At 42.2% G+C, this 19,817-nt stretch overlaps 2 protein-coding genes across 11 annotated transcripts in view; one reads left to right on the top strand and one right to left on the bottom strand.

Moving 5' to 3' along the window:
• The window catches only part of C2cd3 (C2 domain containing 3 centriole elongation regulator), a 97,785-nt gene extending 79,290 nt beyond the window's left edge, over positions 1 to 18,495 (bottom strand). For 4 of the 9 annotated variants that reach the window (XM_017588950.3, XM_017588952.3, XM_017588951.3 and 1 more), the window contains exons 1-5: positions 18,342 to 18,494; positions 15,965 to 16,234; positions 11,919 to 12,076; positions 1,079 to 1,302; positions 153 to 400 (exon numbers count right to left, since the gene is read on the bottom strand). In XM_017588950.3, the coding sequence (XP_017444439.1) occupies positions 153 to 400; positions 1,079 to 1,302; positions 11,919 to 12,076; positions 15,965 to 16,234; positions 18,342 to 18,411 (970 nt within the window). In that variant the 5' untranslated portion in view covers positions 18,412 to 18,494. Of the gene's footprint in view, positions 1 to 152; positions 401 to 1,078; positions 1,303 to 11,918; positions 12,077 to 15,964; positions 16,235 to 18,050 lie in introns of all 9 variants that reach the window. The other 5 variants (XR_005502031.2, XM_063285140.1, XM_063285137.1 and 2 more) reach the window with 4 other exon arrangements.
• A 42-nt stretch (positions 18,496 to 18,537) lies between these two features.
• Positions 18,538 to 19,817, top strand: part of Ppme1 (protein phosphatase methylesterase 1) — a 47,020-nt gene continuing 45,740 nt past the window's right edge. Inside the window, exon 1 of one of the 2 annotated variants that reach the window (XM_063267176.1) lies at positions 18,538 to 18,824. In XM_063267176.1, coding sequence (XP_063123246.1) covers positions 18,724 to 18,824 — 101 coding nt within the window. In that variant the 5' untranslated portion in view covers positions 18,538 to 18,723. The remainder of the gene's footprint in view (positions 18,825 to 19,817) is intronic. The other variant, NM_001191838.1, reaches the window with a different exon arrangement.

Raw genomic sequence — 19,817 nt, 5'->3', positions numbered from 1 at the left:
TTGCCTTTGCATGCGCCCTGGTTGGCACCGAGTCTCACACTTTTACTTGGCTGTTTAGTTCACAGGGAAGTCTTGCTTCCCTTCGTGGCCTGTCTTACAAGCAGAGCAAACCCAATAAATGCAGCATGGTCTTAGGTAAGATAGACAAGTACCTGAAAGAAGGTCCTTTGTAGGGGGGTTGTTTGAAGACAGGATGCATGAGTCACTGTGACTCTTGGCGACTGTATTAATTTGTGGCTGAAACTCAGACCTGTTCAGGAGGGACAGCTGCTTCTGTGGGGCTTTGCCTCTCAGGGTTACAGTCTCTACATTCGTCCCTTGATTAAGTTGATGCCGTGGTCCACACGAAGAGCTCTTTACTGCATCGGAGTTCTCTGCAAAGTACAAGTGGTCCTTTCCCCTGTTAGAAAGAAACAATGCCGGCAGCTTATACCCGGGTCTGGGGAATGCTCCACCTTGTCAGTCTGGGGATCTGTGAGAGCACTGAAGCTGAGGCCTTGGAACAGGCGGCTTCTCTTGCAATGTGACTTTGTATCTGCTTTTAATCTCCTTATAAAAGAAATCTTGACCATAGTTGTGGTTGTTTCTTAAGTGATACAAAATAGACACCAGCACATGGGGGAAGGGAGTAAGTATGTGTGTGTACACAGAATCTGATACAATGCAAATGCTTCACAAGTAATTACTTAAGATAAAATCCGTTTCTCATACTTCATTTGGTTTCACAAAATAATTCCCTTTCCCTCTTTCCCCTCACAGACAGCATCATTGGCAAACTTTTTAGTCACTTGCGTACACTGGTTTCTCTATTAGACTGTGAGCAGTCCTTAAAAACTGTGCTTTTGTGACTGCTGTAATTGGGACATGCTAAGTATTCACTCTACCTGAGTCCCAGGAGTTGTGTCTTGTTACTCTGTGCCAGTCCATGGTATCCAACCAGGTTGGCAGTGGGAACTTAAGAGCTATCTGCTGAGAGAGTGACTGTGTTTCTGTCCTCAGTTTTTCAGTCTACCACAAATGAGAAAGAATGAGAACAGTGAGAGTGGCAGACTCAGAGACTCAGAGGTGTGATCATTACCTTGGTGTGGTTGACCTACTGCTGTTGCCTGCTAATTCTTTCCCATCAGTTTTGATGGCAGGTACCCTATAAGACCCTGATGGAATCCTTGACTGGTTGTTGCTGGATTCAGCATTCTCTCTGAGTTCTCGCTCAGATAAAAGCACATTTTCTGTCACTTCAGTGGCAGGAAGAGGTTTGTAGCTGTCGTAAGTTTCTGACAGAGGCTCCAGGGCAAGTGAGACCTGAAAGAATGAAACAAAACAAATTTTCTTTAGCCTCCAGCAACTAATTGTAAGATTTCCCTCCCTGACAGAGTTCCTCAAAAGACTAGGTCTTGCTTTCTACTTACCTCAAAATCCTTTCTCACTGGGCTCCCGGGGGGCTTCTCTATTACTCTGACTGACAGACCAATTGCCTCTGAGCACTCTCCATTCACTGTTTTGTGCCACTGCCTTCCTTCTGTGTCTATCTACCCACCAATAGAACCACTATTTACTGAGTGCTTTCCTATAGGACAGGAAAGTGCTGTGTTTCTCATTCAGACACACTTCAATGATGACATTACTCTACCAGGAATTTATATTATCTTATCTATAAGAATAAGGAAAAAAAGCAGAGGCCATAGTGGGGGTACACACCTAGTAATGCCCAGCATGTAAAGGGTAGAGGCAGGAGAATTATGATTTCCAAGCCAGTCTAGGCTACCTAGTAAGACCCTATCTCCAAAAAAAAAAAAAAAAAAAAAAAAAAAAAAAAAGCCACAATTCAGAGAGCGGATTTGCATCTTTTACTTATCACACTGAGAGATTATGCATCCCTGGAAAGCATGAAGCATAATCTTCAGTCTCCACAGATTGGTTAGCACAGTGTCATAGGTATGGCACTGATGTCAACATGTCTGAGGCTCTAATAAGGAAATGACATGGCGTTTGCTTGCATTTTTACGGTTTGTTGCTTGGCATGGAAAAGTCCCTACTGTCCTGCTGGAGGTAAAGATGAAAAATGCTAAGGGGAGAAACTAAGTTTCTGCTGCCTGAGGTAAGCGCTTGCTTGTAGTCCAGCTTTGTTGGGGGGCAAATGCGGGAAGATCTTTACAGCCTAGGACTTGGGGGAAACACAGCAAGACCTGGTCTCAAAAGAAAAGACAAAGCTCCCTCAGAACTCTATTCCTGTGAGTTCAAGCACACTATTAAAACATTCTTCAGTTCCAGTAAGATGGCTCAGTGGGAAAGGCACTTGCTGAGCAGGCCTGAGACCAGAGTTCAATCCCTGGAACCTATATGAAGGCAGAAGAGGACTGACTCAATGGTTCTCAGCAGCTGTCTTCTGATCTTCACATACATGCTGTGGTATGTACATGTATACACACACACACACACACAGAGACACACAGACACACACACACACAGACACACACACACAGACATAGACACACATACATACACACACAGATACACACACATACACACTGACACACACACAGACACATAGACACACACACAGATACACACACATACACACTGACACACACACAGACACATAGACACACACACACACACACACACACACACACACACACACACACACACACACACAGACTCCCACACTCACTCCCTATCTCTTTCTCCTAAAAATCTGAAAAAAGTTCTTCAGTTCTTTGAAAAGCCAACTGAGAAAAACCTAACAGGTAAGTGCAACAAAATTAAGTAATATACCTCAGAAGAAAGAAAATAACAGTACTGAAAGGTTTAATTTTCATGAGAGAAACAGAAGAAATGGTTTAAGCAGCTATAGATAATTAAAATAATGAATGACCCAACACAAAAAAGAAAAAAATTAGTTTTTCAGACATTGCTGAAAAAGTCAATAAATATTTTATGTAGAGAAATTGCCAACCCATAAACTCAGAAAATCAAACCTAGATTTTATGGAGAATACTGGCCACAAACCAAGAAATATAAAATCATTCAAATATATTCATCAAAACTTTCCTACAAAGGCAACACCAGGAAGGCAGTGTGATGAATACGTGGCTGTGACCGTGGAACTGCGCCCCCTACAATCCTGGCTGCCCAAATACAAATGTCAGGGTGTTTCCTTACCATTAACCACTTGCTAAAGACTGACGATGCGTTGTAGAAGCACAGGAGGCCGGGAGTAAAAGTATCCCTGCCCTTAACTTGAACTTATTGATTGGCCAGGGGCTTTGCTTTTACTAAGGAGACTTAGGAACCACCAACTCATAAGCCTGCTGTGACACTGAATCATAGACAAAGGCTCAAAGACAAACCCTGAATTTTCCTCAGCATCTTGCAATCAAACTTAGGGCTGGCCTAACTCACCTGTCGATATTTATTGATACCAGCTCCGTGCTAACTGCCTGGGGCAGAGATGACTAAAATACTCTGTCCAGAAGGTAATGGACCCTAGAGTGGGAATTTAAATAATCTAAAACCCAAGTGTGACTGCTCAGGTAAGAATGTGTCCTAGGTGGTGTGGGAACACTAGGAAGACAGGTGAGCTCCGGGAAGACGTGAGGAATGGCTGGAGCAGAACAAAAATGACTCAGCTCAAGATACTAGCCATAAGGAAGCCAGATGAAGCCAAGGTAAAATAAAACATGTCAGACTAAGGAAAACCATCTAACTTCGGTCGCATTAGAAAGATGAAGCAGTCAACTGGCTAGCCCTGGGCTTGACTGCTAAGCCCCCTGCTTCCCTGTTCCTCACACATTCCTCATTCATCTGCATCTCACTAAGCCCCGCCCCAGGTCATGTTCACTCTGTTATCAAACTATTTTACTTTTTAAACTGGAGATTCCTCCCTTAAAATGTCTTTATGTTCCCAAAGTTTTCTCCAATGCAAACAATTTTCATCTGTGAGGATAAGGGAATTAACACACTCTACCGTCTAAATATATCCGCCTCTTCTGAAGCCCACACCATCCACATACACCATAAATATACCATATGCGTGTCCCATGCATAACCGCACAATGTTAAGGATGCTCATCTGCCTTCTAGCAATGACTCAGGGCCTCTTTGGTACTAAGTTGCCTACAGTTTTCTACTTATATCTGTGGTATCTAATGTCCAATTTTCAGAATTATGCTAGGCAACATAGCATTTAAAAATGATTAAGCAATGCTTCAAAAACTACATTTCTTACAAAAATTGGTATCTCTGCTGTTTCTTGAAAAATCAGAAGATCCAGCAAAGTGGAGTCCAGTTCTCATGAGGCAAAAAGGAGCTGGAATAGACCAGCGACTTGGTGAGGACATGCAAACAGTTGTACAGCAATCCCAGTGTGAGGCACGGTGATAACATCTCTCTGTTGCTACATCTGGGGCTATTTTTCCTACAGTAAAACCTTAATTTTATAACAATAGTTTTATGACTTTTCACATAGTATACATACATGTAATCACCACAATCATGAAAGGGAACAGTTCCATCATTCCCCAAATGCAGTTACTCCCTCCTCACTGTGAGCCGGTACCATCCACTCACGATGGTTTTCTAGACTCTTCCTAGACAAAGGCCATGGTCTAGTGTGTAAGCTTTGGAGATTCTCTGGAGACTTACTGTGGTGCTGCAAGTGTTTATGCTTTTTACTGACTAGAACATCATGGCGGATGTCTGAGTGCACTGGTTACTGTGTAAGCACTGAAGCAGCTTTGCATTCCTGGGGTAAGCTCTTGAGGATAAGACTGCTCTTCCTGTACAGTGCTGGCCCCAGTTTACTGGCATTTTCTTAGGGTATTTTTTTGAGGTCTAGGTTTATGAGAAATACTGTTTTTCTATTTTCTGTCTCTACTTTTGGTATCAAAGTGTTACATGCCTCAGAATAGTGCTTTCTCCTCTGATTTTTCTGGAACAGACAATAAGATTGATGGTAATTTTTCCTTCCCTTAAGAATCTGAAGAATTTGCTAATAAGGTCATCTAGGCCTAGAGACTCCTTTTTTGGCAGGTCTGAAACTACAAATTCAACTTTTACAGATAGCCCCAGGTCTACTCAGACCACACCTTCTTCAGGGAGTTCTTGTAGTTCACAGCCTGGGAAGAATTGGGCCATTGCATTTAAGTTGTCTGATTTCCCCATGTAGGCTTGCTTGAGGCATTCTTTTAATGTCTGTGAGTTCTGTAATCTGCTGTCTTTCTTATGGCAGAGACAAGAGGAAAGTGAGGTGTTTCCTTTTAAAATGAGTATATACTCATTGTATTCAGCAATGGTTTTCATAATGTTTTAAAAAAATTGTGGGCCGTGTGTGTTTGTGAGAGTGAGTGCAGGCATGGGTATGCCATGGTGTTTTGTCGAAGTCAGAAGGCGATCTTGGGTGCCTAAGACAGAGTTTCTTGCTCACCAGGGCATAGACAGACTAGCTGGCACATGAGCTTTTAAAGATTCTCCTGTCTCTGCCTCCCACCTTGTAGGAACCCTGTGATTATAGACATGTCCCACCAAGTCCAGCTTTACCTGGGTTCTCTAGATCTGAACTCAGTCCTCACACTTGCATGGTATGCACCAAACCACCGTGCCATCCCCACACCCCTTATGATAGCATTTGAATTCCAGTATAATCTGTATTTTAAGACAGTGTACCCCAATGTTGCCTGTTCCCTCCTCTACCCACTAAACCCTTTCATCTTCTAAACAGCCCTGATTCTACTTTTATATCACATACAAAAGTATATAAGCAAAGAAAATGTAATATTTCTATGTCTATGAAGGGAGAAAAAGACACAGGAAATTTAAATAAATGGGAACAGGTATGTTTCATTATGGAAGAGATTATATTTTCTAGTGAATAACATATGGGCAAAATGTTACTGTCAAACATTATATCCATCCCATCATGACACAGGAATACTGAAATTCAAAGAGATTTAAAAACTGAAACAAAGTGAAGGCAGCTCTTCCACATGACGTCAGTCAGACAGATGAGCCAGAAAGAATCAATGCCTAATATGGAGAGAAAGTTTCTTATTTAATTTTTGTTGCTGTTTGGTTTCTCAAGACAGGGTTTCTCTATATAGCCATCTGGAACTCACTCTGTAGACCAGGATCACCACAAACTGATAGATATCCACCTGCCTCAGCCTCCTGAGTGCTGGGATGGTAAGTTTTTTTTAAAGGACTGCCACCGAATGTAGCCGGATCTGTGTGTATACACACTATTTGCACATGTAGGTCTAATGGAAGGCACACTGTGCAGGATGTTAGTGGTAAGATGCATATGCTCATGCTACAATGTAGCCCCATCAATTTCTCCTCCGAATCTTTTTTTTCCCCATCTTTATTAACTTGAGTATTTCTTATTTACATTTCGATTGTTATTCCCCTTCCTGGTTTCTGGGCCCTGGTTTCCCTCCCCTTCCTCCCCCTATTACCCTCCCCTTCTATATAGATGCTCCCCTCCCCATCCTCCCCCCATTACCGCCCTTCCCACAACAATCCCGTTCACTGGGGGTTCAGTCTTGGCAGGACCAAGGGCTTCCCCTTCTACTGGTGCTCTTACTAGGCTATTCATTGCTCCCTATGCGGTTGGATCCTAGGGTCAGTCCATGTATATAGTCTTTAGGTAGTGGCTTAGTCCCAGGAAGCTCTGGTTGGTGGGCATTGTTGTTCATATGGGATCTCAAGTCCCTTCAAGCCCTTCCAGTTCTTTCTCTGATTCCTTCCACGGTCTCCTCCGAATCTTATTGGCTCTTATACTGTTGTTACAAGAGGCTTGGCCAACTTATTTTGTAGAGGGCTGGGATAAATATTTTAGGCATTACTACATATTCTTTTTTTACATTTAAAAATATAAGAAGTCTTTCTAGCTCAAACTCTAGATGGGAACTACCAGGCATCACACTAGCCCTTTTCTGCCATAACTAATTTCTCAGTCCTATTACTCTCACTCTACTTAACACCTCTCCAGTGTGTGTGCTTTGCTGTACTGTTCCGTACAGTAGTTTCATCTCATTTAATGCTGGCAACGATGCTTTACATCCCTTCCCAGCTCTCCGCCCTGACATTCCCCTACACTGTGGCATCAAGCCTTGGCAGGACCAAGGGCTCTCCTCTCATTGATGCCCAACAAGACCATCTTCTGGTACATATGCAGCTGGAGCCATGGGTCTGTCCATGTGTACTCTTCGGATGGTGGTTTAGTCCCTGGGAGCTCTGGTTGGTTGGTATTGTTGTTCTTCCTATGGGGTTGCAAGACCCTTCTGCTCCTTCAATCCTTTCTCTAACTCCTCCAATGGACACCATTCCTAGTCCAGTGGTTGGTTGCATGCATCCGCCTCTGTATCTGTCATGCTCTGTCAAAGCCTCTCAGGAGACAGCTGTATCAGGCTCCTGTCGGCATGCACTTCTTGGTATCAGCAATAATGTCTGGGTTCGGTGGCTGTATATTGGCTGTATCCCCAGGTGGGGCAGTCTCTGGATGGCCTTTCCTTCAGTCTCTGCTCTAAACTTTGTCTCTATATTTCCTCCTGTGAATATTTTTGTTCCCTCTTCTAAGAAGGACTGAAGCATCCTCACTTTGGTCATCCTTCTTGAGCTTCATGTGGTCTGTGGATTGTATCTTGGGTAATCTGAGCTTTTGGGCTAATATCTATTTATCAGTAAGGGCATAACATGTATATTTTTCTGTGACTGGGTTACCTCACTCAGGATACTTTCTAGTTCCATCCATTTGCCTATGAATTTCATGAAGTCATTGTTTTTAATAGCTGAGTAGTACTCCATTGTGTAAATGTACCACATTTTCTGTATCCATTCCTCTGTTGAGGGACATATGGGTTCTTTCCAGCTTCTGGCTATTATAAATGAGGCTGCTATGAACATAGTGGAGCATATGTCCTTGTTATATGTTGGAGCATCTTTTGGGTATATGCCCAGGAGTGGTATAGCTGGGTCCTCAGGTAGCACTATATCCAATTTTCTAAGGAACCTCCAGACTGATTTCCAGAGTGGTTGTATCAGCTTGCTATTCCACTAAAAATGGAGGAGTGTTCCTTTTTCTCCACATCCTCACCAGCATCTGCTGTCACCTGAGTTTTGACCATCCTGACTGGTGTGAGGTGGAATCTAAAATACTTTTTCTTTTAAATCGTATGTGTATGGCTATGTGCATGTAAATGCAGGTGCATGAGAAAGTCACTGGAGTCCGAGCTCCTTGGAACTAGTTACAGGCAGTTGTGAGCTGCCCAACACGGGTGCTGGGAGCTGAACATAGTCCTTTGGAAAAACCACTAAGCCATCATATCCAGCCCTGTAGAAAGAAGATTTAAGTTGTTGCTTCACCTTTACTGGAACTGATCCAAATCTTTTTGTCTTAATCTTCTATTAAAAACAACTCAACAATCCAATGCCCTTTAAATTTAAAAATACACATCTTATTACATAAATTACATTTAAATATGATCAAGAATAGTTCAGCCACTTTGGAAAACTCTGGTAGTTCCTCAAAAAGTTAAACAGAGTGCCGTATCACCCACCAACTCTACTCCTACGTATGTGCCCAAGGGAACTGAAAGCACATGTTCACAGAGAACTTAAACAGAGACGTGCACAAAGCCAATGCGTCCAAATACTGCTTAACTTAAACAGACAAACAGAACGAGGTCTACATGTACAACCGAATGCTTCACCCACAAGAAGGAATGTATACTAAACCTTGAAAACTTGATGCAGAGTAAGAGAAGCCAGTTTCAAAGGAGTACATAATATTCCACATATGTGAAACATCGGCAGTAAGCAATGTATAAGGACAGAAAGTAGACTGGTGTGCCAGGGGTTGGGGATGGGGATCATGGAAGAATGGGAAGACAATGCGTGCCATACTGGTTTTTGGAATGAAAGAAATGTCCTGGAGTTAGTAGTAAAGTCCATATAATTTCATGAGTATACTGTACACCTTAACAGGGTGTCCTGATCATAAACAGCAACACCACAAAGGCCACAGAGAACCCTCTATGCCAGTTGCTGTGGTCATTACTTATCTCTCCTTACATATCAATCATATGCATATATGCAGTACTATCTTAATTTCTTTTATCATCAGACCACAGATATAATTCTGCTGATCACAATATCTCCATTTCTCTAGTACTGAAAGGCATTACCATAACTAACCCCGGGAATGCAGAGCTTCTCTTCTGTTTTGTGGCATTTCCCTAAGACTGAGGTAAATGAAGTTCATCACCTTTGGCAGAGTTTATCATTATCCAGGCCTGATGGGTAAAATCCTATGCCATCAGAAGCACTGGGTGAACAATCACTTCACCACCGAGCCATCAGTAGAAGGGATCACTACTTTCTAAACAAGCACACCATAAATATAGTGAGAAATCCCTGAGCTCCTCCACTTAGTTTCTGGTATTCTGAGTTGCACAGACGTGAGACGTGCACTTCTATGGTGCATTTTATTTGTCTGGCAATGTTAAGTGCTTTTCTCCTACTTTGTCTTGGTTTTTTTCCCTCTTCATTTCATTTTCTGTATTAACTTTAGGACAAATGTGGCAGGGTGCAAAACCAATTGAATTTTCCAAACTTTTATTTCATGCTGAATTTATTCCCATGTCATAAGTATTAATTTCTTCGTCTTCTTCTGGGATATCTTTTTTCTTCTTCTTTTCTGTGCCCCCTCCTCTTTTGATTTTGGAACATTTTTTTCCTTCCTTTTCTGCTATCTCACTATAGCGGGGGAGCTCATGTACAGGTTAACTCAGCCATGAGCTCTGTACGTTCAATAGCACATCTTAGGAGCATTGTTCACTAGAATGTTCATGGATGAGAATCCACGTCTAAACCCTAAGGTCGGCATCACTGTCTCCATTCATGCAGCAAAAATTCAGCACTCTTTTTGGGCCATCGACTCTGTGTTTGGCCTGGGTTCACCTAGAGACTCCACCATTATACTGTTGAACAGTGTATGTGGCTGGGATTTTGTTGTTGTTTTGTTTTGTTTTGTTTGAGATAGGGTTTCTCTGCGTAGCCTTGGCTGCCCTGGAACTCACTCTGTAGACCAGGCTCAGAGATCTACTTGCCTCTGCAGAGGGGGTGGGATTAAAGGTATGTGTTACTGCCTGACTTTTCAAAAACAAAAATAAAACAAAAAACAAACAAACAAAAAATCCAAAACAACAGATGGATTCTTTAAAGTGACATTTTTCAGATACCTGGTACCATTTTGGACATGAATACTTTTGGTAGCCTGGGCAGTTTCAGTGTTCTTAAAGTGAACATGACGATTTGAATCTTTTGATTTGCATGATTTTGCAAGGTTTTCTGGGTCAAGAGGGTAGGAACCATTTTTACAGGTCACTGCTGCTACAGGCCGCTTTCAGGAAGAAGTGTGAGGGCTCCTAGAATTCATTCACCACTTGAATTTGTAAAATGTGAAAATTAAGTGTTTACTCTGAAGCTCCAAAGCTTCCCCTCAGAAAGGAATCCTTTTACAGGCCTCCCGTTATTGTTGGGGGATGGCTTTGTGCTCTGTGTATTCAAATGCTAATTGTGTGCCCACAGGTCTGGCAGCAGTCCAGACATTAGCATTGTCATAATTGGAGCAATACCTGTCTCAATCACATGTAAAAATCTTTTCTATCACCACTGATCGGTTAAAGAAGAACTGATTCAGCCTACAGCTGGGCAGAAGAGGATAGAGAAGGACTTCTTTTTTTTTTTTTTCTTTTTTTCCGGAGCTGGGGACCGAACCCAGGGCCTACCACTGAGCTAAATCCCCAACCCCAGGGAAGGACTTCTGATCCCAGTCAGGGAGCCCCAAGCACAGAGAGAGACAGGAAGAGGAAGAGATGGACCAGCCGGATTCACCGTGAGGGACGATCCACGAGCAAGCAGGGTGAGACTCAGATGCAAGCAATGAGGTGTATGGCAGGGAAGTAATCCAGCAAGCACAGCCAGATCAGAATAGCTCAGAACCTGCCCAGCTTAGTGCTGCAGCTTATTAATAAAAATAAGGTTTCTGTTTATTTGGGAACAAAGTGGGCATAGAAAAGCCCCCAGAATTACATTAACCCAGCATCCTCTGTGTACCTACAGCATATTATGTATCATGCTGTGGTCTAGAAAACTACACGAGAGAACCATTCCTTATCTCTGTATTACTGACACACAAGAGTGCATCAAAATACAAGTTGGATCAATAAGTAACAATATCAAAAACAGCACCTACACAAAATGCTTCTTGGCACTATAATAGGAACCAAGGGAAAGGAGAATATAGTCTCATCTTTTAGGGAGTAGACTCTCAATGGGGATCCCACCAATAAACAAGTCTGGATACTGCACTAGAACAATGATGCATCACGCAGAGAACAGAGCAGCAGATGGTGTGAAAGTAACCTGGATGCTAGATTCAGAGAAAGGGGACAAAGGTAAGTACAGTCTTTGGGTAAAAAATGAGTAAGTCACAAGGGCTTTGCATGAGACATGGAAATCATGGACCTATCCTCTCTAGAAGACTCAACTTCTGCCGCCAGACTGTACTCTTTGTAGTTGTCACTGGTTGGCCAGACATGAAATATTCCCCATAAGCACCTGTATTTGAATACTTGATCACCAGCAGGTGGGGCTGCTGTGGAAAGTTGTGGAACCTTTAGGAGGAGGGGTCTAGTGAAAGACTTGAGGCTCTTGGAGAGGGGCTGAGGTTTATAGGCTCCTGTCCTCTTTGCTTTCTGATCTTCCCAGATGTGAGCAAGTGGCCTCGAGCTCCTGCTGCATGTGACTGTAACCTCAAATCAAGAGTCAAAACAAATGCTCACATTGCTTCCTATCAGGTGTTTGGTCAGAGTAATAAGAAAAGTGGTCACAGCAGTAAAGAATTAGAACATTTTTACCTGAAGTTCTCCAAGTTTCTTAGACGCTGGTGAAACAATGGTAAAAAACCCATTGATTTGATGGGTTGGAGAGAGCTGGGCGAGTCCACTGATCTGAACTCTGCCGACTGGAAGATGATCAAACTTGGTGATTACTTCCAACACCAGCACGGCCATATCTAATCAGAAACAATTACAACATATTCAGATAGCTTCCACTATTTTGATTTTTAGAAGTAAGCTAAAGGGTATAAAATGAGAAACTAAATTTGAACCAGGTGCTTACTGTACCATAAGAGGGAGGAAGGACCCCAACACCAAAAGAACAAGAGGTTTAGAAACGCATTCGTTTCTAAAGTACTTCATATTAAAGGGTATTATATAGAATACTTAGCATGCTAAGTATGTGATAAGAAAATCAACTTTCAAAGGTTAGGGAGGATGTATTTGTGCGTAAACTGCATGTCTTGCGAGCTCAAGGATCTGAGTTCATTCCCAGAATCCTTGTTAAAAAAGTCATACAAGGTGGCATGTACTTGGCAATCCCAGCTCCGAGGAAGTGGAGACAGGTAGATGCCTGGACTTTTTAGGCCAGTCAACCTAGCAAGTGCCACCACAGTGAGACCTGGGAGGAGACACACACACACACACACACACACACACAGACACAAACACACACAGACACAAACACACACACAGACACAAACACACACACACACACACACACACACACACACACACACACGATACTTTTAAGAGTTACTAGTAAACATATTCAGCCAAGTGTGGTGGTCTAAGCCTTTAATCTCAGCATTGTAGAGGCAGAGACAGAGTAATTGATCTTTGTGAGCTGGAAGCCAGTCTGGTCATTACAGTAAATTCCAGACCAGCCAAAGCCAAGTAGTAAGACCCTGTCTCATTTTTTTAAAAAAAAGTACTAGTAAATCTTATTTGTCAAGAACTCAAACATTAGTTCTAAAATGTTGAAATATAAATACATCCTATCTTTTCTCATTCTTTGAGTGGGAAAGGACTGCTCTGGCATGACTTTGAGGGTTGGTCTTGACCTCCCAGTTGCTAATTGCTTGTTCCTAAGTTATATTTGCAGTATTAAGGTACTGAAAACATTTGAAACCAAGACAAACAGAAATAGATCCTTTAACTACATTCTACAACTTATTCCTTACCCCTTCATGATCTTAACATGATCTATAGAAAGACAATAAAGTGTACAAAATGGATCTAAAATCATGTCAAGACAGTACAAATTCTGAATATTTTCTCACCCTTGCCAAGAAATGGTTCATGATTACCATTTGTCTAATACCTAGATGAAAGTATGTAGGCCTTGTAATGAGAAATTCCATGTGGGCTTTTCTTGGCTCTAATATTCATGAGCTGTTTTGGTGGAAGTCACAACCATCTATAAAATAGGCATCTTAACATCTGTGTGGGGGAACTGAGGATACTGCATATAGATTACACAGGACAGTGTCTTCCCACATAGCAGTTACTGAATGACTTTATATGACTTTAAACAAATTACTTAACATGCCACAGCCCTTTTCTGGTAGTCATCTTAAAAATTATATAAATGATGCAAAAGTACTCTGGAGGCTGCAATGACATATACACAGGTGGTCTGAGAGAAATGCACTAACAGCTACTGCTTACCTACTAATAACTACACTCTTTCGTGCTTCATTATTCTTACAATTTTTAAATTACACCTCTATTTACTTATTTTTGTGTTGTGTGTTTAAGTGTATCACAGCACACATGGAGAAGCCACAGGACAATTTGCAGAAGCTAGCCCCACCGTGTGGGGCCTGGGAATCAAAACTCAGGTCATCAGACTTGGTGGTAGGCGCCTTTACCCACTGGGCTACTTCACTGTTCCCACCCCCTTTTTCCCAGAGCAGAGGATGGAATCCAGGACCTCAGGCCAAGTAGTCTACCATTGAGCTAATCGCCAATCCCTGGCCCTTTCTTTACAATTATTTGGTCTAGGTGTTTCTAACTCTAGGTTGGGAATCAGAGAGGTTACATAACATTCCTAGGTTCAGTCAGTTTTAAAGTCATCAAAATGGGCTAAAATTCATTTCTCTCCAATTCTAAAGTTGACTATACCATGTTATTTTACTACATATTGCTTAAAGGAGAAAAGCTTCATCCTCCTAAGTTTATGGCTGTTTTCCTAGGCCGATAGACTTGAAGGTATTTCATAGACCATGAAGGATCCTACTGCTCCCTGTGTTTTTGTTTTATCTGAACTCACTAGTTTGACCATTTCCTTCCACTCTGTCCTCTCTGTTTCATGTAATTCTATAAACTACTCCTTAGTCTACCTTTTGCATCTTGAGTGTGATATACAAGAAAAGGGTATAGAAAAGAACAATTGGATTCTGCCCACACACAGAATCAGAAATAGGCATACTTTTCCTAAGGTTTCAGATATACTATACATTCTTATGAAAGAATTACAGACCTCTTGGCTCTCCATTTTATTTTATTTTCTCTATGTCATTTACTTATTTGTTGGAGGGTACACTGCCACAGTGTACAAGTGGCCCTCAGAGGACTTCCTGTAGGAGTCACTTTTCTTTCTCTACCACGTGGGACCTTTGGCTCCCACTCTGGTGGCAAATGCCTTTACCCTCTAAGACACTTCACGGGCCCATTTTGGCTCTCTGTTTTCTAGAAAACATGTCATGGTTCTGTTGACAGCCAGCTCATCTCTTATAAGATTCACAATATCTGGATCCTGTTCAAAAATGCCGTCTTTCCTAACTAGAAAATGAAATTTGGGTATGGGCATATTATTTTGTGTTAGATTCCTTCAAATTACTGATGGGGAAATTAAAGCCCAGAAGATGAAATGGCTTCTCCAATGTAAAGTAGCAAGGGTAAAATAGGATTCTTGTTTCCTAATAACTTACAAGATCCCCCTGTATTGACAACCCAGAATAGTCAAAATTCTGAACGTATAGGGTAATCACACATTCACCCACCCTCTGTCTGGTATCATTTATTAATGTTTTGTGACAGTTCTTCTTTTCTCGACTAATCTTTACATGACTTCTTGGTAGGGACAATAACTTAAAACTTTATTACTTTGTGCCTTAAATAGTATCTATGCAGACCTTACACCTACAATGTAGCAGGCACTGGACCTATTACTTTACTTTTGTCCAATCAAGTTCCATGGTAATTCCTGATAAGGACATATTATTCTCCTTATAACAGGACATTGAGACTCTACTACTTTAAGAAACTAGACTGACATTGGTGGTGCACGTTTTAATTCCAACAACTGACAGGCAGAGGCAGGTGGATCTCTGAGAACCAGGCCAGGCCAGTCTACAGAGTGAGTTCCTGGACAGCCAAGAGCTATACAGAGAAACTCTGTCTCCAAACAACAACAACAACAACAAACAACAACAACAACAAACAACAACAAACAACAACAAACAACAACACCTCCTAGCATCACACAACAATCCAGGTCTGAATCTAGAGTTCAAATTTAACTGTTTAGACTTCAGTTGTGTTCTTTCAACTCAACCATGTTGCTTCTTCATGAAAATACCCAGAAGGTCAAAGGGCAGGTGTTTGAGCTCATATTACAGGTGAAGAAATAGGTCAGAAATGTAAAGTTACTTTCCTTAAATCCTATAGGTCCCACACCAACTTGAATCATATGATGTATAGTTACCTCATAGGATGTACAAACAAATGTATGACTGTTGATTCCTGTATTAAAAAGATACCTTTTTGTCCTTATTGACCTGCTAACCCTCTTCATTTGATGATTTAAGTGTTACAAGTAAAATACCATTTACCTTTTGATTTATCATCTTTCTGAAATCTGGTAAGATTCAAAGCTAATATTTTGAACCTAGCACTGAAAGGTGGTGGGAAATCTAAAGGTGTTGGTCTCTGTCCTTGACTGTGTTTCTCAGCAGGAAAGACAGTTTAATGGTGGTGTCTGTTTAAATAGACTGCTGACGGCAAGCATGTTTCAGATCAGGTTTACAGTTAAGACAACAAAACAAAAACAGTCATACCTGTTAGGTATGAGGTGAACTGCTTCGGGCCACAGCGAATAGCATAACGGGTAGTTGTTCTCACAGCTTTTGGCTCAGTCTGTAATGCGTCCCTGGGACAAAAGAGGGTTCCGTCCGATGTTTCTCCCCACCATCTCACTCGGACAAGTACAGAAGCAGGAGGCTTCGCAATCTTCCATACGACCTTGTTAATAGTAAGTTTGAGAAAGCATCGTAACTGTCCTTCAACCAGAGGTGGCAGGCTTGTAGATGGGGAAATGTCACTCAAACCTATGGAGGAATACAGCAAAATCTGTATTTAAAATCTGGTCTAACACAATTTGCTTTTTTTTTTCTTTTTCTTTGAGACATCTTACTAGGTAATCCTCGCTTGTCTGGAATTTACTTACTTAAAACAGGCTGGCCTCAAACTCAAGAGATCCACCTGCCTCTTCCTCCTGAGAGCTGGATAAGGTCTGTAGAGTGGAGAAAAGGTCTACCATAAAGCTCAGGGATAATTCGTTGAAATTCAAATGCATATGATATATGGACTGCGCCTTACTTAGGAGCACCCTATATACTCTCTGAATGAAAAATAAATCTTCAGAGAAAGCTTTTCCTAACTGTTCTAATACTGAGAAGTAACTAAAAAAACAGGCCATAGAATAACCCTACTTGGTCACTTATGTTAATCCAAACTTTTCTTTAATTGAAAGATACTATTTGAAAAGCATAAAGACAATAAAACAAGTGGACAGATTTTTAAACCTCAGTAGTTGGAAGTTTTGTTAACTGTTGCAAATCCATAGTTCACCACAGTCAAGATACATTGTCATGGGGGAGGGACTCTGTCAGCGGAAGATGGGGGGCAGCAATTGGGATGTAAAGTGAATAAATAAATAAAATAATGGAGAAGATACATTATTTTTAATCTCACTTTTTTTTTTTTTTGTTCTGTTTGTTTTGAGTCAGGGTTTCTCAATGTAACAAGCTCTGGTGTCCTGGACTTGATTTGTAACTCAGGCTGGCCTTGAATTCAGAGATCTGCCTGCCTTTGCCTCCCGACTACTGGGTTTAAAGGTGTGCGCCATCACAGCTGCCTCTTCATCTCACTCTTAAATTGTCTTTGCTGCCAAGATCATACAGTCAAGGACAGAGACTAACATTTTTAGATTTGTTGCTATTTTTGGTTCTGGGTTCATAATATTAACTTTAAATCTTACTAGATTTCAGAAGGATGATGAGTTAAATGTAGAAGAAGCGATCAGTTACAACCCTGGCTTTCCTTTCAATCAGTACCCTTTCTGAAAGATTTAGAGAATGCTTAAAAACAAAAACAAAAACAAAAACAAAAACAAAACAAAACAAAAAACCGAGAGACTACTGCAAGAGATCAAGTTTAAGGCCAGCCTGGGGTCCATCAGGCCCCCTGTCTGGTCACTTAAAAGAGCTGGAAAACTAAGAGGATTTAGTTTGGATTCAAGTCATTCTAAGTAAGGTGCAGTCCATATGTGCAAATACGTTTGAATTTCAACGAGTTATCCCTGAGCTTTATGGTAGATCTTTTCTCCACTCTACAGTACACAAATTGTTTCAGTTGAAAGAGCTATTTGTATTGGTTCCTGACTAGATTTTAGTATATTCTAATGAAGCACAATCACGTCCCAAGAAAAAAGTCAGAGAAATAGAAAGGTATATACAGAAATGGTTTTGTTTGCTTTTTGAGTCAACTTGGGTTACTGATTTCACGGTGTCCTCTACCATACACCCTTTCATCATCTAAGGTTCTTCGGGACATAGTTATGCCCTTTCCTCCTACTCCGAATTCCTCTAACACACAGACATTTATCCTTGTCGTAAAAAGAACACATTTAATTTTGTTGTTTTCCTATATGTTATCTATTAATCCTCACTTTGCCTCATTTTATCGACCCACAGGCGCTACCTCCTTTCCGATCTTTAAAAAAAAATTCTCTCTTAACTTTCTGGTTCCCTGGTTATTCTCTCTTCAGTCCTCTTTTGTTTTGTTTAGCCAGAGCAGGTGGAAGTCTCCTTAGAATTCCTTAGCCCTTTTATGCTTTCCTCAAGCTTAGACAGATAAAGTTACCTCGCTTCTTGCGCCCACGGCCGCCCCCAGGCACTTGGCCTTTCCGTTGTTTCATGTCGAGCCTGGGCCCTTCGTCACCAATTCAACGCTGGTGCTAGCTCCTAAGCTGTACGCTCCCGCCATCCCTTCCCACGGCGCCTGCGTTCCCCGGCAACGGGCGCCGCTGGGAAGCCTGGGACGCAGGAAGAAACACTCTTCCTCCAACAGTTCCCGGAAAGCTGTGCCAAAAGAAGGCGCCAATAAGAGTCCCTGCAAATGGACTGCAACACCCATGATGCTTTGCTTTCCTACCTTTGCGAGGTTGGACCAGGACACCTGCAGCTGCGCAAGCGCAAATTGATACACTATTTGAGGACTTCATTGTCCAGCATGCATTGCCTTTAAGAGGACTCTTCCCGCTAGGGTTGTCGAGTTCTCTGATAGGAGTCTGAGGGATCCGCAGACTCCGTTACCCAGTTTCCTTTGTGCGAAGGCTGTTGCGCACTTCCGGTGGAAGCGCTGAGGCGAGAGGGCGGGGTTTGCTGAGCCAGTGGGCGGTAGGCGGCGCTGCCGGTGGCTGGTTGCTGTCCAAAGGCGACTGGGCGTCGTTAGAGGAGTGAGCTGTGACCGGTTGTACCGCACGTATCGTGGGACGGACCTTGGGCCACTGTTTTCGACGTGAGGCCTCCCTTTGATGTCGGCCCTTGAAAAAAGCATGCACCTCGGCCGCTTACCTTCTCGCCCTCCTCTACCCGGCAGCGGGGGCAGTCAGAGCGGAGCCAAGATGCGGATGGGGTACGTGACTTGTACCTCTCTCCCAGGAGGCCAGGCCCAGGCCATTGGAGATTGGTGTCTGGGCATTCAGAGTGCCACGGGAAGGGACGCTGTGAATTGGAGGAAATGCTGGCCTTGGCCTGGAGATGTTTAGATAGAGTAGAAGGTAGATTCGGGGACTAGGTGAGGCGCTAAGGGAATAGTCTACCAGAGGACTGGTAACATTGTTGGAGAAAGATGGGGAATAAGGACAAGGTTGAGAAAGATGAAAGGTTAATTTAAGGGATGACGGGAATCAACTCTAGAAGTGATGACTCTGGGAGAAAGTGGATCAGTGAGATGAGGAGAAATGTGCCATACATAGTTAAGGGGAATAGGGAATGACTGAGAGAAAAGTTGAAGGGAATTGGTGGATCAAGTAAGTTAGCCAGGAGTAAGAAGGCTTTCTTTCACCTGCGGGGTATAGGAAACATCTCAGGCAAAGACTAGAGAGTAGAAGGTTCTAGAGAAAGTTTCCAGAAGTGTAAGAGTTCAGAGGATGAGGAGGTGAACTAGAAAGCTCGGGGAATAGGCCTAAGGAAACATGACTAGGAGACTGTTAAAGGGAGTGAACCAAGAGGCTGGAGACATAGGTGGGGTGTGATGAGGAAGACAGCTGAATTTGGAACAGTAACCATTGATATCCAGAGACTGAGAAGTAAATAGGAATAGGTTTGTTAAATGGAAGCACTGGAGAGGTAAAATCTGGAAGATAAAAGAAGATTTGGTCAATCATTTTGTTTTGTTTTGCCAAGCAAATGGGACTTGAAGGGGAAACTATTGGTCTAAGAATTAGAGTTAGTGAAACACTGGGAGTGGCCACTTAATAATAAATTGGGGGGTAAAGAGCTTGCTGGAAAGGAAGTAGGGCTCAGGTGTATCTGTGCTTCTGTGTGGGCTAGAAACATTTATTCATTTTTGTGGTATTGAGACTGGAACCCAGAACTAGACAAATGCCACATCACTGTGCTACAC

Source organism: Rattus norvegicus, chromosome 1, assembly GCF_036323735.1.
Source record: "Rattus norvegicus strain BN/NHsdMcwi chromosome 1, GRCr8, whole genome shotgun sequence".
Taxonomy (NCBI): Eukaryota; Metazoa; Chordata; class Mammalia; order Rodentia; family Muridae; genus Rattus; species Rattus norvegicus.
Note: the sequence above shows the minus strand (reverse complement) of the source record. Positions and strands in the feature narration are given on the sequence as shown.